The sequence below is a fragment of the Hyperoodon ampullatus genome (genome assembly GCF_949752795.1).
Source record: "Hyperoodon ampullatus genome assembly, chromosome: 19".
Taxonomy (NCBI): domain Eukaryota; kingdom Metazoa; phylum Chordata; class Mammalia; order Artiodactyla; family Ziphiidae; genus Hyperoodon; species Hyperoodon ampullatus.
This window is the reverse complement of record NC_136932.1, coordinates 35,666,790-35,689,266: the sequence shown is the minus strand read 5'-3', so window position 1 is coordinate 35,689,266 and position 22,477 is coordinate 35,666,790. Positions and strand designations below refer to the sequence as shown.

The 22,477-nt window shown below is 44.3% G+C and overlaps 1 protein-coding gene across 1 annotated transcript in view; it reads left to right on the top strand.

Moving 5' to 3' along the window:
- DNAH9 (dynein axonemal heavy chain 9) overlaps positions 1-22,477 on the top strand; it is a gene marked incomplete at both ends in the record, with an annotated part of 297,919 nt that overhangs the window by 239,303 nt on the left and 36,139 nt on the right. The window contains 7 exon segments of the mRNA XM_079725653.1: positions 15-257; positions 1,949-2,113; positions 7,181-7,321; positions 9,503-9,673; positions 11,445-11,567; positions 18,881-19,074; positions 21,218-21,366. Of these exon segments, the coding sequence (XP_079581779.1) occupies positions 15-257; positions 1,949-2,113; positions 7,181-7,321; positions 9,503-9,673; positions 11,445-11,567; positions 18,881-19,074; positions 21,218-21,366 (1,186 nt within the window).

Below are 22,477 nucleotides of genomic sequence, written 5' to 3'. Positions count from 1 at the left end.
ACCAAAGCTCACAGGAAGGCACTCCACCTTCACATGAGCCCTTGTGTTCCAGGTTCATTAAAATCGGAGACAAAGAGTGTGAGTACAATCCCAAGTTCCGGCTCATCCTTCACACCAAGCTGGCCAATCCTCACTACCAACCCGAGCTGCAGGCTCAGGCCACCCTGATCAACTTCACCGTGACCAGGGACGGCCTGGAGGACCAGCTGCTGGCCGCTGTGGTCAGCATGGAGAGGCCAGACCTGGAGAAGCTGAAGGTGCGTCAAGTACCCAGCAAGGAAGGGAAGAAGGAGATGCCCTGCCACCAGACCTTGCCGTGTGCCCCACTCTGGGATAGGTGGGGCTGTTCCTCCAGAAGCTGAGCAGTGTGGTTTTGCTAGAGCTCGGAGGAGCGCCAGCACCATCCAGCCACCTGGAATACCCTGCTGGGAAACAGAGGATAGAGCAGGCTGAAGAACAGGAGGCAGGAGGCAGCTGGGAGAACCCACACTCCTGTCCAAGAGCAGGGCTGGCACAGGCTGTACAGGAACACGTTTGGGCCTCTCACCACATGTGCTCCATGTCTGTGTCCAGAACTAAGTGGGGTTCAGTCCTGCAAGGGCAGTAGAAATGGATTCAGCCACTTTAGGGTAGCGTCTTAGTCATCTTGGGCTGCCATCACAAAATACCATAGACTATGTGGCTTGAACAGCAGACATTTATTTTCTCACAGTCTGGAAGCTGGAAGTCTGAGTTACGGGTCCAGTTTCTGGTGAGACCTCTCTTCCTGGCTTGTAGGTGGCCACCGTCTCACCATGTACTCATAGACCTCTTCCTTGTGTGTGCAGAGAGAGCAAGCTCTCTGATGTCTCTGCTTATAAGGGCACTAATCCCACCATGAGGACCCCATCCTCATGACCTCATTTAACCTTAATTACCTCCACCTCCAATACAGTCACATGGGGGAGGGGGGAGTTAGGGCTTCAACATATGAACTTGGGGGGGCACACTTTTGTCCATAGCAAATAGTATCCTTTTTCCCCTCTCCTTAGACATGATTAGATTATAAGAGCAAGGGGATGTTAGAGTGCCAGGGGGCTAATTTAAATTGGGAAGGTCAGAAAAATATTCTGTGAGGAGGTGGCATGAGCCTTTGGCTCAGAGCACCCACAGCAGAGAGAAGAGTGAATTCTGGTTATAAAGCAAGATGGAGGCATGTGTTTTTAAGAAACAGAAGATAGGCCAGGGTGACTGTGGCTGGGGCCTCCAACAAGAAGTGTTCTTTCCATGGATCCAAAGGCAATAATCCCAGGCTGTACAAGAGCAGAGAAACCGCAGCTGCCTGAGGTTACATGTGCGCCCACCCACAGTAAGAGAGTGCCCAGTGCTTTAGGACGTAGAACCTAACAATCAAAAAGGGAGAGGAGGTAAGATCTGCCTGGATACCAATGCTCCACTCCAACCTTAAGGAGGGTTCCTGTGATTATCTTGTCGAAACTGTATAAAACCATTTCTAGTTGTTGTTTTTTTTTTAAGGTCATCTATAGGAGAGCTCTTCCCTTGGGGGCCAGCAAAGTGGTGATAGACAGGACCTTCCAGAGAAGTAAAACTTGACCCCACCCTCTAACTATTCCCAGAAATAACTTCCATTTAGTGACTAGACTGTGTCCCAGCATTGTGCTAAGCCTTGCACAGCACTCCTACGAGTAGGGCCAGGGCTAACCCAGCTGAGGTTATGACATGTTAAGAGGTAACTCAGCCCAAGGTCACATGACTAGTAACTGGTACAGTTGGGGTTCAGGTCACCTGCTGATTTTGTCTGCTTGTGGTCCCGAGCACTCTGCTATCCTGCTTCCAGTTTGCTAAGGGAAGGGATTCTGGCCCATAATCCTTTATCTATTCAGACCTACCCCGAGAACAGGATGCTCTGGGCTTCTACACCTGACTTTCCCTTATGTGATATTTGCAGTCAGATCTCACGAAGCAGCAGAATGGGTTCAAAATCACCCTCAAAACATTAGAAGACAACCTGCTTTCTCGCCTCTCCTCGGCCTCCGGGAACTTCCTGGGAGAAACGGCCTTGGTGGAGAACCTTGAGATCACCAAGCAGACTGCTGTGGAAGTTGAGAAAAAGGTAAGACCTGGCAACCTAGGCTGGCGGACAGAGGCCCTCCTCCTACTCCCTGAGTCCTACTTCTAGGGGAAAAAAAGAGTAACAGGTGGCTCTTCCATCTTCCTGAGTTTCTCCTAGAAAGTCAAGCTAGGCAGGATTCCTGAAATGACTACCTCACATCCTGCGTTCCGGAGCGCCCCCATCTCCTGGGAAATGCTCTTGACAGCTCTACCCCGCAAACGTTTGACGAGTACTTACGTCTGCGCAGGGCCTCGTGTTCTGTGCAGGAAATAGTCGTTCAAACTGAATACCTCAGTGAGTCCATGGAATTGTCCTGAAGCTAAGGAATCACACTGTTTTACAAGTTGGCTGGTTCAGGCATGATTGCACCCCGAGAAAACTCACAGCCTGCCAAAAGCTCACAAGTCTGATTTTAATGGGAAAACTTCAGTGACGTCCAGGGAAACTCAGCTCTCAAAAAAAAAAAAAAAACAACCGGTATCATCCTGCAAAACTACTTAGCATATAGCTTCCTTCCTTTGTTTCACAACGTTTCGGAGACTTTTATTCCCCCTTGCGGGAATAAAAGTCTGCCCTTCCCCAGCAGACTGCTGACCCTACAGGGGCCCTTTCACATTCTCAGTCCTGCTCTTGGACCAGAAGAGGAATTAAGTTCCTGGTTCTGAGCAGGATAAGCATGTCTGTAACAGTGCCCAGGAATGATGCACCTTTGAAGGAATACCTTTATTGTCAGTTTATTGGGATTTCTCCAAATATGAGAAATAAGACTTTGTTCGAGGTAGGGAGAAGTTAGGAAAAATGAAAAGCAATGATGGACAGGGCAGATAAACCAGGTCCTACTCACTCTGAGATAATAGACAACTACGGCCGGAATGAGAGACTGAAAGGAGGAAGGTCCAGCCTCGCCTTGTCTCCTCAGTCGCTGTGTGACCACCAAGTTTTACTGCTGGTTCTCTACGGCCTCCATGTCTCTAGAGAGGGGCATGCAGAGTTTGTAAAACAATTATGGTAGAAGTTCCACTGCCCTGGGCAGGAGAGATGGGGGAACAGAGCCCAACTCACACAGAGGGAGAAGGTCAGAGATGGAATTGACCATGTTGGTCTCTTCTCCCTACCTCCTTCTCTCTTTCTTTATCCTTTTCTTTAAAGTCAGTGAACAATTATTGAGCACCTGCTGTGTGCCAGGCTTTTTGTGTGCAGCCTTTTATTCTTTTGTTGTTTCTTTTCTTTTTGTCTTCTTTCTCTTTCTCATTCATTCATCCAATCAATACTTGGTTGGAAGCTGTTATATTCCAAATTCCATGGCAGAAGGTGGGGGTACCACAAGGAAGCCAAGAATCCCAGGCTTCCAGGACCTGGTTCTCTCAGGGAGAAGGACAGGCAGTTACCAAACTGTGATGAGGGCTGTGGGAGAGGAAGCATGGGGAGTCATGAACACACAGAGGAAGAGCACCCAGCCCATGTTGGGTTAGCGGTAGAAGGATGCTTCCCTGTAGTATGAGTGGAACATTGAGAGAGTGTAGAGGGGATGGAAGTAGTCACTGGAGATGAGGCATGAAAGGGAGGCTGGCTCCATCACAAAGGATTTTGTAGACCATGCTAAGAAGTGGGGGCTGTAGATGGGAGTTAGGGTTCCTAAAAGAGGTTTTTTTTTTCCCTCTTTAGACAAGAGAGTAACATGATCAGACCTGTGCTTTAGGAAGATCACTCCAGCTCCAATCCAGAGGAGAGCTTGGGGAAGCAGGAGGCAGGAGGGGGTACAGTAATTCAGATTAGAAGTGATGGCATTCTGAAGTAAGGTTGGCAGTGATGGTACAAAGAAGTGGGCAAATTCGAGAGCTATGGGCCACTTCAAGGAGATAGAATTGGAAAACTTGTTAACTGATTGGATATGATTATATATGGATAAAAGTATTGTCGAGGAAATGTCTCAGTTCCAGGAATAAACATCTAGATAGGTATTGGTGCCAATACCTGAGAGAAGAGAGCATGAGTGGATTTGGGGGTGAGAAGAAATGATGATTTTAGTTTATGTCATGTTGAGTTTGAAATGCCTCTGGGCCATGCACATGGGGACATCCCGTGGGTTTTGGGATATATGATCTTGGCTGGTGATAGAGTGTTGAGACTTTTTAGCGAGTAGTTGCTTGTTGAAACTGTAGGAGTGGATGAAGTCACCTGGGAGGCGTGTGTGAAGTGATAAGACTGGGAGTAGAACACTGAAGTATATTAATACATTTCAGGACAAGTTCAGAAGATGGAAAGCACGGACTAGAGCGGAGATGGGAGGAAAAGCAGGTAAATAAGGCAGTATGAAAGGAAGCGTTTCAGGAAGGGATGTCAATGGTGTCAAATGGTGCTGAGAACGCAAAGAAGATACAGCTGAGATGTATCCACTGAATTTTGCAAAAAAGAGTTATCAGTAATCTTGAGGAGAATGGTTTCCATGAAGTAGCAGAAGCCAGAGTGCCTTAGAATGAGAGTAAATAGGAGTTGAGAAAGGGGAACTGAGTATAGACAACTCTTTAAAGAAGCCAGACTATAAAATGGTAGAAAGAAAAAGGATTGTAACTTAAGGAGGACATAGCATCCTTGGAGGATTTTTCTCCAAGATGGCAGAGACTGAGCTTACTAAGATCCTAGCTGGACATTGGAGGATGCATGGATTGTAAAGGAAAAGGAGCCATTGAGAAGAAGAGTTGAATGTACAGAAATGAGAAGTAATGATTAGTACAATGGGGTACATAAGAAATCAGGGGAAATGTCATTCAGGTCACTGAGGAAGGGCTTATCTTTAGAAATATGGAGAGTTAATTCCAATATAATGGGGGAGAGGGGGCAAACATGAATCTACAAATGGTCCATAGGTCAATGTGAGCAATGGGGTTGGGCGGTCAGAAAATTAAGGGAGTGGGAGGGAAGGCAGAATTAAGGATGGTCCCTATATAATACATCTGTGAAAGCATGAGTTATAGTCATGGTCATCTGCTTAGAATGAGGGGATGGTGGTGAGGTAGGGTGCTTGGGGAAAGGAGTGAAGGTTCACAATAGTTGCTGTGGGAGATGGGAATGAAAGTTGACTAAGGACATAGATTAATGCACAGCATTAAGGACCCAGGTGAGCATGAATAGTATGAATCTGTGGTAACACAATCTGAGCAATTATGTGATTTTTATTCCATTCCACTCCATCCTGAGAATCTTTGTCTTTTAACTACTGAATTTGACCAATTTACATTTACTAACATTACTGATATAGTTGGATTTCTTTCTGCTATCTTAATTTTGTACTTTCTTTTAACCATGCTTTTTGTTTATTTTTTCTCCTTTCTTGATTTTTCTTTATCATCCTCTTTTATCCTTTGCTGATTTTAAAGTTATTTACTCTATTTTGTTAATTAACCTTGTTTCATTTATATATGAGAAATATATTTCATTTTATATGTGACTTAACAATATATGTATTGACTTAACAAAGTCTAAAATTAAGCACTGTATCTAGCCTCTTCCAAAACAATATTAGGACGTTAGAATACTTGGTCATTTTTTCCATCTTCTGCTACTGTTTCATAACACTTTAGTTCCATCTTGCTTATCTACTACTTCCAAACTGATCATGTTTTTTATAGTCTTTGTTATTTTTTTATAATATATATATTTTGGGCTGCACCACACAGCATGTGGGATCTTAGTTCCCTGACCAGGGATCCAACCTGTGCCCCCTGTAGTAGAAGCATGGAGTCTTAACCCTGGACCACGAGGGAAGTCCCCAGTAGGCTTTGTTATTTAGATTGACTGTATATTTAAGGAATTCTTGCATCTCATTTATTCCTTTTGGATTCAGTTTTCTTCTGATTGAAACAAATAATTACTTCTTCAGCAGCCTGTGGATAGTAAGCTGTCTTTGACATTGACTGCTTCTTCAAAGTAAAACCTCTGGTCTTTAATCAATTTTGGAAAATTCTTAACTATTATAGCTCAAATATTGCCTCTCCCTCTCTATTCTGTACTCATTTCTGTTAGACATATTTTTTTCTTTTTTTTTTAGATGTATTTTAAATCTTTTCATTTTATCTGCCAAGTCTCAACCTCTTTTACATATTTTCCATCTTTATTTCTCTCTGAGCTGCTTGTGTAACAATTTCCTCAGAATTTATCTTTTAGTTTGCTTATTCTCTTTCAACTCAAGTCCATTATTTAACCAGTCACTGAGTTTTCCATTTTAATAACTGTATTCTTGTTTTTAGAAGTTCTAGTTAGTTCTTTTTCAGATAATGTCTGTTCTTTTTTTATAATGTCCTGATTTTATGCTTTCTTTTATCTCTACTGCTTTTAAACACAATTAGCTAATGGTAGGTAGTTCAATCATCTTCAGCTCTTGGGATGCTAATCTTTCTGGGATTTTTTTTCGGGGGGGAGGTAGGGGGTCTTCTAATTGTCCCCTTTGGTAACACTTCCTCCTGAAGTTTGTAATTGTTTATTGAGAGCTCATGTTCAGTAGGGATCATTGTTTTTTCCTGCAGGACTCTCATGAATTATCAGTAGTTTCACTCTATGCTGGAGCATAAGACAGGTCATACTGAGGTTGTACTTAATAACATGTTCTTACAGAATCCCTCTTTGATGCTTAGGTCTCTTTTCTCATTTTTACCTCTGATAAATTTTCTGAAAATAGACCTCCATTGAAAGAGATCTTCTTTGTGAATTTACATATTAACTCATAAAAATTAAGAAAACAGAAAATTAGATCGTGCTGCTTTTACTGGATTCCATTGCCTAGAATTCTGGCTTATTTTTCAAGTTGTGTGTGTGTGTGTGTATCTCCCACATGTCCCCACTGGAGGGGCTGACACTTTCACCTTGTGAGGGACTAGGAGTGTGTCATCTCTTCCTCACTCAAGCTCAGTTAAGGAAAACCATGGCAGCTTTCTACCCTCTAGCTGCTCCCCCCATCCCAGTCCACCCACCGCACACACAGACACAATGTGCTTACACAGAGAGGCCACGCTGATTCTCAGGTAGCCCTGGTTGGTTTGAACAATGGACCACTATTGATTTTTCTAACAGGTGCAGGAGGCCAAGGTGACAGAGGTGAAAATCAACGAGGCCCGGGAACACTATCGGCCGGCAGCTGCCCGGGCCTCTCTGCTCTACTTCGTCATGAATGACCTCGGCAAGATCCACCCAATGTACCAATTTTCTCTCAAGGTGACTTACACCTGGAATTTTCTGAATAGTCATAATTCAGCAGTGTAATACAGCCAGTGCAGCTCTCCATGAGGGCTTATCTATGTGTTTCATTAGCTGTGGCAGCTATTTAAGATCAAATCCAAGAGAGCAACTACATTGCCTTACAGTCCTCGTCTCTTTAATTGGGTCTTTCATGACTCATTGGTTATTTGGCTAGAACAGCAAGAGAGACCACAGCAGGTCTTGGCCTCACTCACTAAGTACATATATTACAGCAGGAACTATGCTTACTGAAAGTGTGGAAGAGGATACCAAGAAACATGAGAAGTGACCCCTGCCCCAAAGAGCTTAAAATCTAATCGGGATGATCAAATGTGCATGTCATTTTTATCAGTTAAAACCAAAGCAGGCCATGATAATAGTCCAACTTTAAATTACTTTCCTTATTACCCTAATATCCTCAAAGCTACTGCTTTATGGTTGCTGAAATATTTCTAAAACCAAAGACGTTAGCAAATTGTAAGTGCTGACTAAGCTTATCTTACTCATGAAAAAAATAAAGACCTATAAATTTTAATTACATCTCTGAAAGTATATCTTTCTCCCCTAAGGCATTCACCAAAAGACCACAATTGAAGAGGGCTTAGGGGGTGGTGGAGCATTTCTGAACAACTTCTCTGGTTTAACCCAACAAACAGAGAGGACACACACACACACACATTCAGAGCACACACCTCATTCTGTGAAGCTCAGCTGGCATATGGAGGCCAGGGTGTGGGGATGAGGTGAGGGCCTCCACTACCTGGAACTCATTCAGTTGGAGATGGCATTCCATCCTGTCCCAATCCCCTTCCCTCAACTCAGAGTCTCTGCAGATTAAGTGAACTGTGTTTGTAATATTTTATGTTTATAAACGAAATCCAATATTGGCATTATATTCAGGTCAAAGCCCCATATGAAAGAATTATAAAAGATTTTAAAACAGTATAAAAGTTAGCATGATAAGCCTAATAACTATGGGATCACTTCCATAGTTCTGAGAGTAGTTGAAATCTACCTCAGTGACTCTTTCTGAAAAAAGGAGATTAGATGAAGCACATGAAAATATGTGTTCAAAACAAACAAAACAAAACAAAAAACAAACCAAAAAACCCAAGAAGACTGGAAATCTGCATAGCCAAAAATTGAAAAGACCCAATTATATCTTGATTTTTATTTTCTGTAATGATTCATTCTATTCATATCACATTCAAAATGCAGCATTCCTAATATTAATTTTTTATAAATAGTCTATATCTAAGTTTAAAACAATGGAAAATTGATTCATAGATTTTTATTTCATATTATACCCATAATGTATAGTTCAGAAGATGTAACCAAAGCAGGCTCTGCTCCCACCATTGCAGCAAGAGTCCATAAGAAAAAAGCACATGTAAGTGGACTCACCAAACGATGCAGAATTACTGGAAAGAAAAACAAGGAACACCCGATGTTCTGATCATTACCAAAAGGAAAAGTAATTAATTGAAAATATTTTGAGTGCCTGTTATGTACAAGGGTCTCTTCTAGACAGCAAAGTTGTACATGATATTGATTCTACCATCGGGAATTTTATAATCTAGATGCAGGGATCCCCAACCCCCTGGTCTGCGGCCTGTTAGGAACCAGGCCGCACAGCAGGAGGTGAACGGCAGGCGAGCAAGCAAAGCTTCATCTGCCGCTCCCCATCGCTCGCATTACCGCCTGAACCACCCCCCACCCCACCACCCCCCATCTGGGGAAAATCTGTCTTCCACGAAACCGTGCCAAAAGTGTTGGGGACGGCTGATCTAGAAGATAGAATCATCCATCCTAACTGGTTATCATTGACTGTGTTTACTTTCCAACAGAACTTACTGGATTTAATTTAATTATTTTGGCCACTGGACATTTGTTTTTCACTGACCAAAACTGTTGGCTCTTCTCTATATGCCCCATAGCTTTGCCCACTTTGTGACAACGTAATAATTTATATGAGCAAATTAAGACGAGCTTAGCAAACTAAGACAAGAGTTTTCTTGTTGCCACTGTACCTTCTTGGCAGATTATGCTGGGGAAACATTTCTGTGGCTGGCAAATCGTAATACTCATCACAGGTAGTACTACTAGCTACGTACACAGAGCTGTGTAAATTACCAGTGTCCTACCTCCTGTCCCCAGGCCTTCAACATCGTCTTCCAGAAGGCTGTGGAGAAGGCTGCTCCTGCTGAGAGCCTCAAGGAACGGGTGGCCAATCTAATAGACAGCATCACCTTCTCTATGTACCAGTACACCACCCGTGGGCTCTTTGAGCGTGATAAGCTGACCTACCTTTCCCAGCTCACCTTTCAGGTAAAAGTGGATTGAAGAAATTTCCAGAAAACAGGTCACTGTATATGCCCAACCAGCAGGTGTAAAGAAACTTTCTTCTCTTAACATCAGTTTCCATTGTCTGTGAAGACTTTTGCGCTCTAAGCAGAGGCATCAGATAAGAAGGTCCAATATGGTGCACACATGCTGCCCCCACCATTGTCCCACTCATGGCAGACATGCTTAATCAACCATTTTACTTTTTCTTGGTGATCCTGGATGATCTAAGATCCTCCTCAACAGAGCCCTCCAGCAGCCACTACCAATCAGTCCCAACTAGCACTGAGGATGAAACTGAATGGCCATACTAATCCTAGATACTTTTTGAGATGCAGTAAGAACTTTGGTAGAATATCCCTAATTATTTATTTACCTGTAAGGTTGCAAGTTTAATGTCCAAACCTTCCCCCAGAATAAGAAATTGCAAATGTCCTTCTATAGCCATAGCAGCCTTGGCCTTAAAAAACTCCTTAAGAACGCTGCTTCTCAAGGGCTTGGGAGCATCAGGGCTTCCAGTGTTAATAAGAAACCCTTGCCTTCTGCTTATTCTCAACATCAAAAAACCATGGAAATTTATTTCCTTGCATCTATCTCTCTAATCATTTAGGATTGGGATCTTTTTTTCATATATAAATTAGAAGCACAGACCAGATTACCCTGTAGGTCTCTTCCAATCCTAAAAGTCAGATATTCCATAATCACTCCTGCGCTGACTCTGTTTGCACGTTCCGAAGCCTAAATTCACGGGGGAATGTTAGCGTGGCTTATCCCTCTCACCCTCTGTGTTCCCCTCTCCAGCCCAGATGACAGCTTGGCCATCACAGAAGGAACTTGAGCCCCAGCACAGACAAATTTCCCTCCTGCCACTCATTTACCCCAAACCCTAAGGAGCTTCCACCCCCAGCTCTCACTCCACTCCCCTCATAAATATTTCAACCTCGTTTTACAAGGGCTTCTTCACCTCACCTGCTATTTCTAGCCTGTTTTCTCCTCAAAAGACTTTTCCTCAAACTAACCAAATTATTTTTTCTTCGTGAGTATTCCCATCTGTAAGTTTTCAGCGGAGAATGCCATCTGAAAGGGGCAGAACAGTTTCCTGAGCGCCTCTCAGCGTGAATTTTTAGTTCTAACCCAGCCGAGTGCTTTGCACCACCTGCCCAACGCACTGCACTGATTCCCTCCCAAGCCTCTGCACTTTCCACTGCCCCCGCCCCACGGAAATCCTGCCTAAATCTTCCCATCGCGTAGCATCTCTAAAACCCAATTCAGGACCACTTAGAGAAAGTTTAGCCAAATTCATCCCCCACCCCTGCTTGCTGGCCACTGCCCCAGTCTGGAACACCATTAGCAGTATTGATTCACATGTGCACTTCTATTTTGCATATGTTCATCCGTTACTCTGACAGTCTCCTCAAGTCATGTCACTTGCATGTGTCATCTTCTCTGTGAGACTGTAGGAAGGTACTTCATGGCATTTATGATTGATCCATGAAGTCCTTGCTTAACAAGATACAGTTATTCACTGTGTGCATTTGACTCATGCTGATATTTGGGGTGAAGTCAGTTGCACCCAGAGGTGATTTGCACAGATATACACTTTCTCCCACTTCATCCTCTTTCAACAAGCAAAATTGACAGGCAGGCTCTAGCGTTAGAAGTGGCACTAGTTACACTGAGTGACAACCCCAGAGGTCTCTGGGACCCGTGACTGCCGCCAGCTAAAGAAATGCAGCACTGTCCTCCCACATTGCAGATTCTCCTCCTGAACCAGGAAGTCAGTGCAGCAGAGTTGGACTTCCTGCTTCGATCTCCAGTGCAGACAGGTGTCACCAGTCCCGTGGAGTTCCTCTCCCATCAGGCCTGGGGTGGCATCAAGGTCAGTACCAGCCCCCAGGGAGAAAGTCACGTTCTCCTCTCCTGGAGTGTTTTCCTGACACTTGTCCCCAGGAAGCCTGCAGGGGTGTGTTTGGGGGCTCACCATGAGCTGTGTTAAACATTGGTGTGTCTGTCCCTTTGTCTGCACCCCGTGGCAGCACTCCCCCTCCCCAGGCCTACGGGGAAGGCTTTGCAGAGAAGGAGCAGGTGCGTGTGCTTGTGCTTGTGCGTGGGCTCTGCCTCCAGGATGTTAGGGAACAGAAGGACCCTGTGAGTGTTTCTGACTCAGCGGAGCTGCCTTCCACCTGCCAGCGCTCAGGGCCGGAACGCGGGCTCCTCTGTGAGGCCGGGGCTGGGGTGGAGATGCTGCACAAGCGTTTCCATGCAGTGGACAGATGCCAGGCCTCTGCCAGCCGTCCATCTCCCCGTGGGTCCTGATGGCCTCAAAGCAAGGAACACGTTCCAGCCTGGGGTTCTCAGTGGTTAATAATAGCTCACGTTTATTGAGCACCTTAAAAATTCACTACCTTATTTTATTCTCATGTTCACCTGGGCAATAGGTATTACTTTTTCCCATTTAACATGTAAGAAAAGTGAGATTATTCATCTTATAAGTAGCAGATCCAGGAATCGAGTTCTGGTCTGTCTGATGGCAAAGTCCATCTTCCTTCCATGTTATCCAGCTTAGTTTCATTGGGATTCTACGAACATCGAAAAGATCACAAGCTATGAGCTCCTTTCAGTAGGGACCACGCCTGCATTCATAGGGCTGAGCAGTAAGCGTGGACCAGGTGACCACCAGCCCCAGAGTCTAGACGCACTCTCCAGGTGGGAGGAGGTCCAGTCCCCACCTGCAGGAGCCCCACGGCAGGTGCTGTTGCCGTGTGAAGATGGCACCTGCACAAAGTGAATCCTATTTATAACCTTCCGTGTCTGCTGGCTTTCCTAAATGTTCTGTAGCACAAGGAAGGCTGAGTCTGAAGTAATATGATTGTCTCTCTGTCTTTTTACTAGAATTTTTTGAGACAATGATTCACGTGCAATTATAATAAATAACAGAGATTCTTTGCACCCCATTCCCCACAGTGGTCACATCTAGCTTTCCTGTAGCGCAGTATCACATCCAGGAAGCTGACATTGATACAATCCACTACTCTATTCTGATTACACCTGTTTTTCATGCACGTGTGTGTGTGTGTTTAGTTTTATCACACACATTTATCATGTAATAACCACCACAGTCAAGACCCAGAGAACTCCGTCTGGTGTGTATGTCACCCTGTTATAGAAACAACAACCTCCTCCCTCCCCCAATTCCTAATGCCTGGCAACCACTAATCTGTACTCCATTTGTATAATTTTGTCATTTCAAGGATGTTATATAAATGGAATTATACAGTATGTAACCTTTGGGGACTGGCTTGATCACTCAGTGTAACTCCCTTGAGATCCATCCAAGTTGATTTACTTTATAACAAAACCCCAGCACTTAATCATTTATGTGCGTGCTGCCCTCTTCAAAGGAGTCATCTTGGGAAATGCTGCCATTGCCCAAAATGTTTTTCTAACTTTTTTTCAGAGTCTGTAGCTCTTCTTTTAATCATCTTTAGGGCTATGTCTAAATCGAGAGTCATCAAACTTTTTCTGCACAGGGTCACATAGCAAATATCTAGGCTTTGAGGGCCACACTCTGTCACAACTATTCAACTCTGCCAAAGTCACACACCATAGGTAAGCAAATGGAAATGGCTGAGTTCCAATAAAACTTTATTTACAAACACAGATGGTGGGCCAGATTGTCCCTGCAGGCCACAGTTTTCTGATCCATGATCTAAATAATAAAGGTGTGATTTGATTTTTTATATTAGCTCCATTTGTCATTCTGAACCCAGTCTGGCAAATGAGAAGGAGAATAATATGTTGGGAAAGAAACAAGGGGGAACTCCATTCACAACAGCAACCAAAAATCACAGTTATAAAATGCCTAAGAATAATTATACTAAGTGCAGAGCATATGTATGGAAAACCATCAGCTTTTCTAGGCTACATAAGATAAGATATGAATGAATAGACGCAATCTAGAGTAGCACTGTCCAAAAGAAATATATTGCACATCACATGTGTCATTTAAATTTTTCTAGTAGCCACATTAAAAATGCAAAATGAAAAAAATATAAAATGAAATTGATGAAAGTAATCTTAATAATATATTTTCCTTAACCCAATACAGCCAAAATATTATCATTTTAATATGTAATTGTCACAAAAGTTATAAGTGAGATATTTTATATTTCTGTAAAAGTCTAAATTCTGGTGTGTATTTTTTGCACTTATAACACATATCAATTCAGATGCTAAATCTTCATCAGAAATACTTGATTTGAATTTAGATTTTATAAAATTTAGAGTTAAAACATTTGATTCATATACCCAAGTTGTTTCAAACATACTTCAAAGTTCTCCAATTACCAAAGCAAGTTCCAGTTTCTAAACTTAAATTTAAAAATAATTAAAATTAACAAATAAAGAATAAATGTGTTAAAACTTGTGAAAAAATAAACAAATAACTAAATAAATAATATGAAGGAAAAAAATCAACTATACCAAAAAAAGAATAAATGTGTTAAATTTTTTAAAAAACATAAATAAATAAAATGCAAATAAAAATCCTATTCTTCAGTCATACTGGCCACATTTCATTTGCTCAATACTCACATGTGGCCAATGGCTACCTGCTGGGAAGTATGGCCCCAGAGCTTGAGAATAATGACTCAGAGTCTGATGCTCGTATGGAAAATAAATTCTGGGAAGCAGTTCTAAATGAGCCCATTTGAAGAACTGGAGCAATGATGGAGATGGACCAGTTAACCCAGGCTCTGGAGTCAGACATTCCTGGGTTCAGGTTCAAGTTTGAGTGTGTGTGGCCTCTGACAGGTTATCTCTGTTTCCTTATCTGTTATGCCAGACACATAAATGTTCAGTAAATGGAAACCGATTGTGGTTGTGGTTATGGCTGTTGTATTTGTTTCCTAGAATGGCCATAACAAAGTGCCACAGGCTGGGTGGCTTAAAAACACAGCATTATTCTGCCAGAGTTCTGGAGGCTAGAAGTCTGAAATTAAGGTGTTGGCAGGTCATGCTCCCTCCAGAGCCTCAGGGAGAAGACCCTTTCTTGCCTCTTCCAGCTTCTGGCAGCCCCAGGCACTCCTGGTTTGTGTCAGGACCACTCAGATCTCTGCCTCCATCTCCACAGTCCCTACATGGCCATCTTCCCTTTGTGTCTTTGCGTCTCTTCTCTTCTTATAAGAGCATCAGTCACAATGGATCAGAGCCCACCCTCCTGGCCTCATCTTAACTGGATCACACCTGCAAAGAGCCTATTTATTCCCAAATAAGGTCACATTCTGAAATCTGGGAGGCTAGTTCTTCAACATATATTTCTGGGGCATACAATTCACCTTATCACAGTTATGATTATTAATTACCCAGCTATAAGGTGTATATATGCTGTGGTTGACATGGGCTGTGCCTGATAGAATTTGTCCATCGAAGGAAAACCTTCGAGGAATGGTGAGTTGCCAAGCTGGGCTCAGTCCAGTTGCCTTTCTCTCTGTTATCCCACAAAGCCATCTGCAGCGAAAGTCATAAAGAATAAGTGATTCAAAAACACTCTTCACTGCTTTCATTTTCCGTAGCTCAACTCCAAAAGCGACTTGGTGCAATTTGGTTCCATTCCTCTTTGGTTTGCTTTGCTTTTTGGTTTTGTTTTGTGGTCTAAGCTCATCTGGCTGTTCAGAGTTTTCTGCAAATGAGTGAAGCTTTATCTTTCTCTCTGAGTTTTGTTACCGGAGCAGCCATGTCCAGCCCCATCCATCTCCAGCCCCGTGCAGGACGTGGGCAGGTGAAACACAGTGTAGCATGCACCCTCCGATGAATGCTCTTTTTAAGTGTTCAGTTGGCTTTTAGCCTAAAGAAACAAAGGAAGTATAATTGAACAGGACATGATAAAACAAATTTTTTAAAACACCCTGTCTGATGAGGAAGATTGATTGCCCTGTTTCCCCAGAAGATCTAATAAGCAGGTGATGAATGAAATCTGTGTGATCAAATCCTGCTTTTATTAGTACCCTCTGTAAGGATTTTTAAAGTCTCATCAAATGGTAAACTTTTAGGTAATGGGCATGTTCTCTTCTTTTTTTTTTTTTTTTTTACTTAAAAAATTTTTATTGGAGTATAGTTGATTTACAATATTATGTTAGTTTCTGCTGCACAGCAAAATGAATCAGTTATACATATACATATATCCACTCATTTTTAGATTCTTTTCCCATATAGGTCATTACAGAGTATTGAGAAGAGTTCCCTGTGCTATACAGCAGGTCCTTACTAGTTCTCTATTTTATATACAGTAGTGGGTACATGTCAAGCCCAATCTCCCAGTTTATCCCTCCCCCCCATTCCCCCTGGTAACCATAAGTTTGTTTTCTACATCTGTGACTCTATTTCTGTTTTGTAAATAAGTTCAGAGTACCAAAGGGTCTTAGAAGCAAGACATACAATGCCATTACCTTGCTGATCACTTTTGGTCAGTCAGCATGTTCTCTTCTTCATTAAAGAATCTCATATGTGGTACCGGGCATTGTTAGCCTTTGAAAAGGCCCCTTGCTGCCTCTCTGAATGCCAGTTTAGCACAGTTGTACTTTGCTACCCAGTCCAATGTAATTAGGTTAATTAGTCATTTCCATTTAGCTTATTAGAAGGTTAGAAATCCCTTTTCCTCATTTGGAAGATTAAACATTGCAACTGTGTTCAACCCAGAGCTTCAAGAAAGTATGTTTCAGACCCAGCCACGGTAGCTGGGAGCCCTGATCACCGTGTAATTTCCTCAGTTTTGTGGTGACACCAGGGGAGGGTAATGGGACTGCAGGAGGGTTAATGGTGATGCAAGCTGGGAAGAGGGGTGAAGTGGCAGCCTGAAGAGGAAAGTTTGGTCCTCGGCACAGAGAGAAATAATTACCGCAGCTGCAGCTTTTCTCAGCCTGTCAAGGGCCCTCCCACTGGCCGCCCAGATGTCAAACTTTACTAATGGAGCGCTTCCTAAGCACCAGGCAGCCTGCTAGGCCTGAGGCGTACAGAGATGGCTCAGAAAGCTCTTGCCCTCAGGGAACTCACAATCTTGTGGGAGTCCCAGACAAGGAAACCAGCGATTGCAATTCAGTAACTGTAGGAGCCTTCAAAAAGCACAAAGAGGGGCTTTATAGTCTTCAAAGCACATGTATCTACATTAGAGTATGAGCTATGCAGACAACGGTTACTTGGCCTCATTTTCCAAATGAAAAAGTCAAAGCCCACAAACGTTTAAAAACAGGCTCCACGTCATAAGAGGCTCGTAAGAGGTGACGTTGAGAGCAGAGCTCTCGTCTCCTGGTGCCTCCTCCGCCATCCCCCGTGCCACTCCATGCCACTTCTCAGCACAATGACTGGTGCGTTCCCTGCTCTGCATGCTAAGGGTGAAACTAGGAAGCCACAGAGCCCATGTGAAAGGGCACTTAAGGACTGGACATGTGTTCCTCCACACAGGAGAAGAGGCTGGGCGAGCCCAGGTCAAGTGCACATGTCCTTCTCCAGCCTGATCTCCCCCTTGTCACCTGTAGACCCGTCCTCCACAGTCACACTGCCTTCTACCATGCCCCACACCCTCCCCACTCCAGACTTGGACTCTGTGGATCCTTCTCCATGAAATGCCCTGCCCTTCCCTCTACCTCTCTCTCTGCCCAGCAGAATTCTACATCCCTACTAAGGCCTCCCTCATCTCTTTCTCTTAGCATTGTAAGCTCCCCAAAGGCAAGTGTATTTTTTTGGTTCGCATTTGTATTCCCAAGTACCTGGCATGTAACAGGCATCCAATAAATATCAAATGAATGAATGATTTCACATAACAAGAATGGAGAATTCCTTAAAACTCATGGTACTGCAGTAGGTGCTTTGGAGACAGTCTAGCTTTTAATCTCATTAGAGAGATCGAACACACAAGTGGAGTTGAGTGACCACAGAAAGGCTGCAGGTAAGCAACTGCCTAAGTGAGTAACGTTTACCTGGGCACTCTGAAGAAATAGGATGGACCCCACCCAAAATGCGGTTCCCACGTCCAGACTGATGGCGCCTTGCGCATAACTAGAAGGCACGAAAGAGTTTATTACTCACATAATGAGACTTTCTGGGCAGAGCAGGGGAGTTCCCAAGCAGTCTGAAATCGGCTTGAGAGAGCCCGGAAAGGAGGTGTCTTGGGGGTGTTCTGGTCATTGGGGAGTGGGGCGGGGCTTGCACGATACAATGTCCCTTCGGCACCAAAGGAGGGAGCACCCAGGCTTACCTGTCAGCTTGTCCTGGAGTGGAGCAGAAGAGGAAGAGGGAGGGGTAAGGCTTTAAAGTGACCAGCAGTCACACATCCTATATTAAAGGTACCAACTCTGTGAGTAGCTCCAAGTGGTCCACAAAAGAAGGGTAGGAGGGCTGTGCGTTCTAGGTTAGAGAGGTGGACGTGACTGATTTTGGACTGGACTTTAACAACTTGTAGAACCTTGACAAACAATCGTGACCAGAGCAAGAAAGGAAAGGAGTGGAATTTGGTGGAGAAGAGAACAGGACCACTCCCGTGGTGAAACTAGTGTGAACAAGGCACCAAGTTGGGAGATCATCTGGCACAGTTCCAGGGCTGAGGGCAGATGTGTGTAGACAGAGGAGGGAGGAAATGGGCCACCTGGTTAGCTGGATGGATTGGGGGGAAGCCCTAAATGAAGAGATTTGATTCACATGTTATGCCTTGGGGTTTAATGCTTAGGGAAGCAGGTGACACAGAGAAATGTTAGAGTTGGCATTAACACCAAGTAAGTGATTCTAGAGACATTTTGAGAGAGGAATTGACAGGCGTTGCTGGCAGAGAGAGTATGGGAATGAAAGAGAAGAGTCACTGACTTCAAGTGTCCGGGCTCTGTGACCAGAAAAATCACAGCATCCCTTCTTGTCCCTCTTCCCATGCAGTACCCTCAAGGGAGGTGCTGCTCAGTCTGCACAGCTAATCATTTCCCAAACCTTGCATATTATTGGAACAGTTTGCTGACGGTAAGCTAATCAAAATCCTTCCTCTACCTTGAGTTTACCGGGGGGGAAGATTCAAGACTCCAGAAAAGAGTATAAATGAGACAGAATTATGTCTATAATACCACCTTGCCTCCCACCAACCTGCAGCACAATGAAGATGACAGCTTTCTGGAGAAACTGCATTTCAGAGCAAGATTCCCTGACATTTTTCAGGCACTTTCATCAATGGAGGAATTCTATAATCTGGATCGGGACATTGAGGGATCTGCCAAGGGCTGGAAAAAGTTTGTCGAATCAGAATGTCCTGAGAAGGAGAAGTTCCCCCAGGAGTGGAAGAACAAGACAGGCCTGCAGCGCCTCTGCATGATAAGAGCCATGCGGCCTGACCGGATAACCTATGCCATGAGGTAGGGACAGGGTGGTGGCGAAGCCAGGATGGGTGTGGCCAGACCAGCAGGGCTGAGCACAAAGGCCACAAGTTTATCGTGATGGGAGCCTTTGTACCAACAGCCAAAATCCCATGAGGCCCGTTGCTCTGTGTTTGCCATGTATTGTCTTAATATCTAAGTGGACCATCTGGGAAGAGGTGCTCATCAATATGAGCACTGGGGAAGGATGCGGATCACATCTAATGTGGCAGGAGATGTGAGATCCAGAGGACAGATGGAAAGATCATCCTTGGCGGGAAGAGCACCCCTTTCTTTACAAAAGACAGAGAGAGGTGGGTGTGACTGTAGCAGAGGTGGTAAAAGCATGGCAGGAAATTGAGCAAGGTTTTGTCTCATGACTTCCACTCCTTCTGAGGAGTAGGAAGCAAGATCTCGCTGCGTTTGTGTGAAAGGGGAGGTGGCAGGGTTGGAGATTTGAGGAATGTGCAAAAGATCTGAAATAGGATCTGTGAAAAAATGGGAGACGGCTGACCAGGGAAACTCAAAGAATTCCAAGCGGCATTGAGGGCCCACCTAGTGAAATCCTGCATTTGTAGGGGCGCCAGCCTTCACCACTGGATGATTTTCTACAGCTGCATCCAACAGCCCTAGGGTAGATTCAGAGCATGGATCCCTGGTGGAATAAGAATTAGGGAAGGGCAGTGTGTGGTACTGGCAGAGAATGATTAGAAGTCACAGGCCATGCAGCCTACAGAGGCGGTGAATTAGCAGCTGCCTGGGGCTGGAGGGTAGGAATAGGAATTCTCTAAATAAGCAGGAGAATCTTATTGCAGGCTTAAAATGTTCTATAACTGGATTATGATGAAGTTTACAATTCCGTGAATTTATTAAACATTACTGAATAGTATACTAAAAATTGGTGAATTTTATGGTATGTCGATTGTACCTCAAGAAAGTTGTTTTTTAAAAAAAAAGAAAAGAGGAAGTTACAGGCCATGGAGCCTACACTGAATTGAACAAGACTTGTAGTGACAAGAATAAGGGGATGATAAAAAAAGAAAGAAAAAAAACCACCAGGGAGGCCAAGATACTGAAAATCCTGCATTTGTGGCACCAATACAGGTAAAGAATAAGTTAACTAAGGATAAATTACTAAAAGACCTGTAAGGATGGAAAGCTTTGGTCAGAGAGTGAGATGTTTCCATTTATGGTTTCAGACATAGAAAAAGTTCGCAAGTGACCACAAGGATGAGGATGTGGCCTCGGAATCAGGTGGCTGACATGGGGAGGAATTGAAGATTGTTAAGAATCTGGAGGATTGTCCACATGGATGCTTATGTCACTCAGGCTGGTGGAGAGACAGTCCATGAGCCAAAGTCCAAGTGATGAGTGAATGAGTAAAGGGACCAAAGGAGCAGTGGACGACATTGCTGTGCAGGGGTCGTGGTGGTACAGTCAGGGCAAACGAGCCTCAGTGGAGCCACACGAGTGGGAAAGAAAGGGTTCAGAAGTAATGGTCATCCGTGAGCAGGACCGTGATCCCAGCTCCCAGTACTGAGAATGCACCCAGCTGAGAAGGGTACATGGAAAATAGTGTCCTTGCGGGAGCTTTTAAGGCCAAGAGTTAGGCCGGATTGTCAGAAAGTGGTTACAACTGCAAGGTTTTGTTTAGCCTGAAATGGGACATAGGAAAAGGAACATTGATAAGTGGAGTAAGGTGAAAGGCAACACAGAGGATGACAGAACGTGAGGGACTAGAAGCCTGGAGGGCCTTAAATCATGGATAGGGACGGAGGATCCCAGGGATACTATGTATGGAGGGTTTAGCTGCCTGCAAGCTTCCGGAAGGCGTTGCTCCTGGCAGGCTTCTGATGGGTGGTGGTGATGTGACAGGACATCCCAGCTCCACAGAGGAGTCAGTGGTGGCCTGGCTGGATGGGGATCCAGAAGGAGCCCTGATCCAGGTGAGCAGGTGCACACCCAGCAGCAAAGGTTGTAAGTGTCGACTTAATCAGTAAGTAGTGCTTGGCGTTGGTCCTGGCTCTGTAACTGCCAAGCCATGATCTTGAGCACACCCTTCCATTTCTATAGACCTCTGTTGCTCAAATGTTATTATTCTGTGACTGATATACACACATGGACCTTCTTTTATTCCTGGCAGAGATTTTATTGAGGAGAAGTTAGGAAGCAAATACGTGGTGGGAAGAGCACTGGACTTTGCAGCCTCTTTTGAAGAATTGGGACCAGCCACTCCCATGTTTTTTATCCTGTCTCCAGGGGTGGACCCACTGAAGGATGTGGAAAATCAAGGTAAGAAAACCTCATTATGGAGCCAAGCCTGCACCAGCCCCATGCACTGTCACTCTGCGTCTGTCAGCTTCTCTTTTCCTGATTCAAGGTTCATTTTGCAATGCTTGATATTTGCTAACCCTACAGAAATCAGGGTAATTGCTGAACCAACCCCAGGGGATCATGAACAGAGGGAGGACTGCTCTGGGATGTAAGGTAGCAGGTTCATGAGGAGACTTTGTCCCACCACCCACCCACCCATTCCCCTTCCTGTGGCTGGAGCAGTTATTCTGAAAAACAAGTACAGTCCTTTTACAGGCTCCTAGTGCCCTCAGGATGAGGTCCAAACACCTTAACGTGGCTTACAGGGAGCTTCGTCCTCCAGTCCCTCCCTATCTCTCCAGCCTATTTTCCATTATTAGTTTCCTATTGCTGCTGTAACAAATTATCACAAACTTAGAGGCTTAAAATAACACTAACCATTATTTTACAGTTCTGGAGGTCAGAAGTCATACATGGGGCTTACTCTCTCCCCCTTTCCCTCATAAGGACCCCTATGACTATATCAGGCCCACTCAGATAACCCAGGATAGTCTCCCCATCTGGAGGTCTTTAACCACATCTGCAGAGTCTCTTTTGCCTGTAAAGTCACATATATTCACAGATTCCGGGATTTAGAACATGGGCATCTTTGGGCACTCCTTGTTCTGCCTACATTTCCCTACTCCCCAATTTTTCACTCTACATGGAAGCCATTCCATTCTCCCAAACATTCTGTTCCCCCTCTGGCATCCCCTTCACCAGGCTACCTTCTACTCATCCTTCAGATACCAGTTTCAATGTCACCACCTCCAGGAAGCCCTACTTGATTTCCAAGGTGCTGGGTACCCCTCCCCATGTGCTCTTAGAGCACCCTTCTGTCTATATATCACATTGTAATCGTCTAGTGACTACTACGGTATCTTCATGTGAGAGTGAGTGCTCTGGGAATAGATGTCCTTTTCAAGGTAGTATTCAAGTTCCTATCTCTGTATTTTCACATGCTAGGCACTCAGTATACATTAAATAGGACTTCCCTGGTGGCGCAGTGGTTAAGAATCTGCCTGCCAATGCAGGGGACACGGGTTCCATC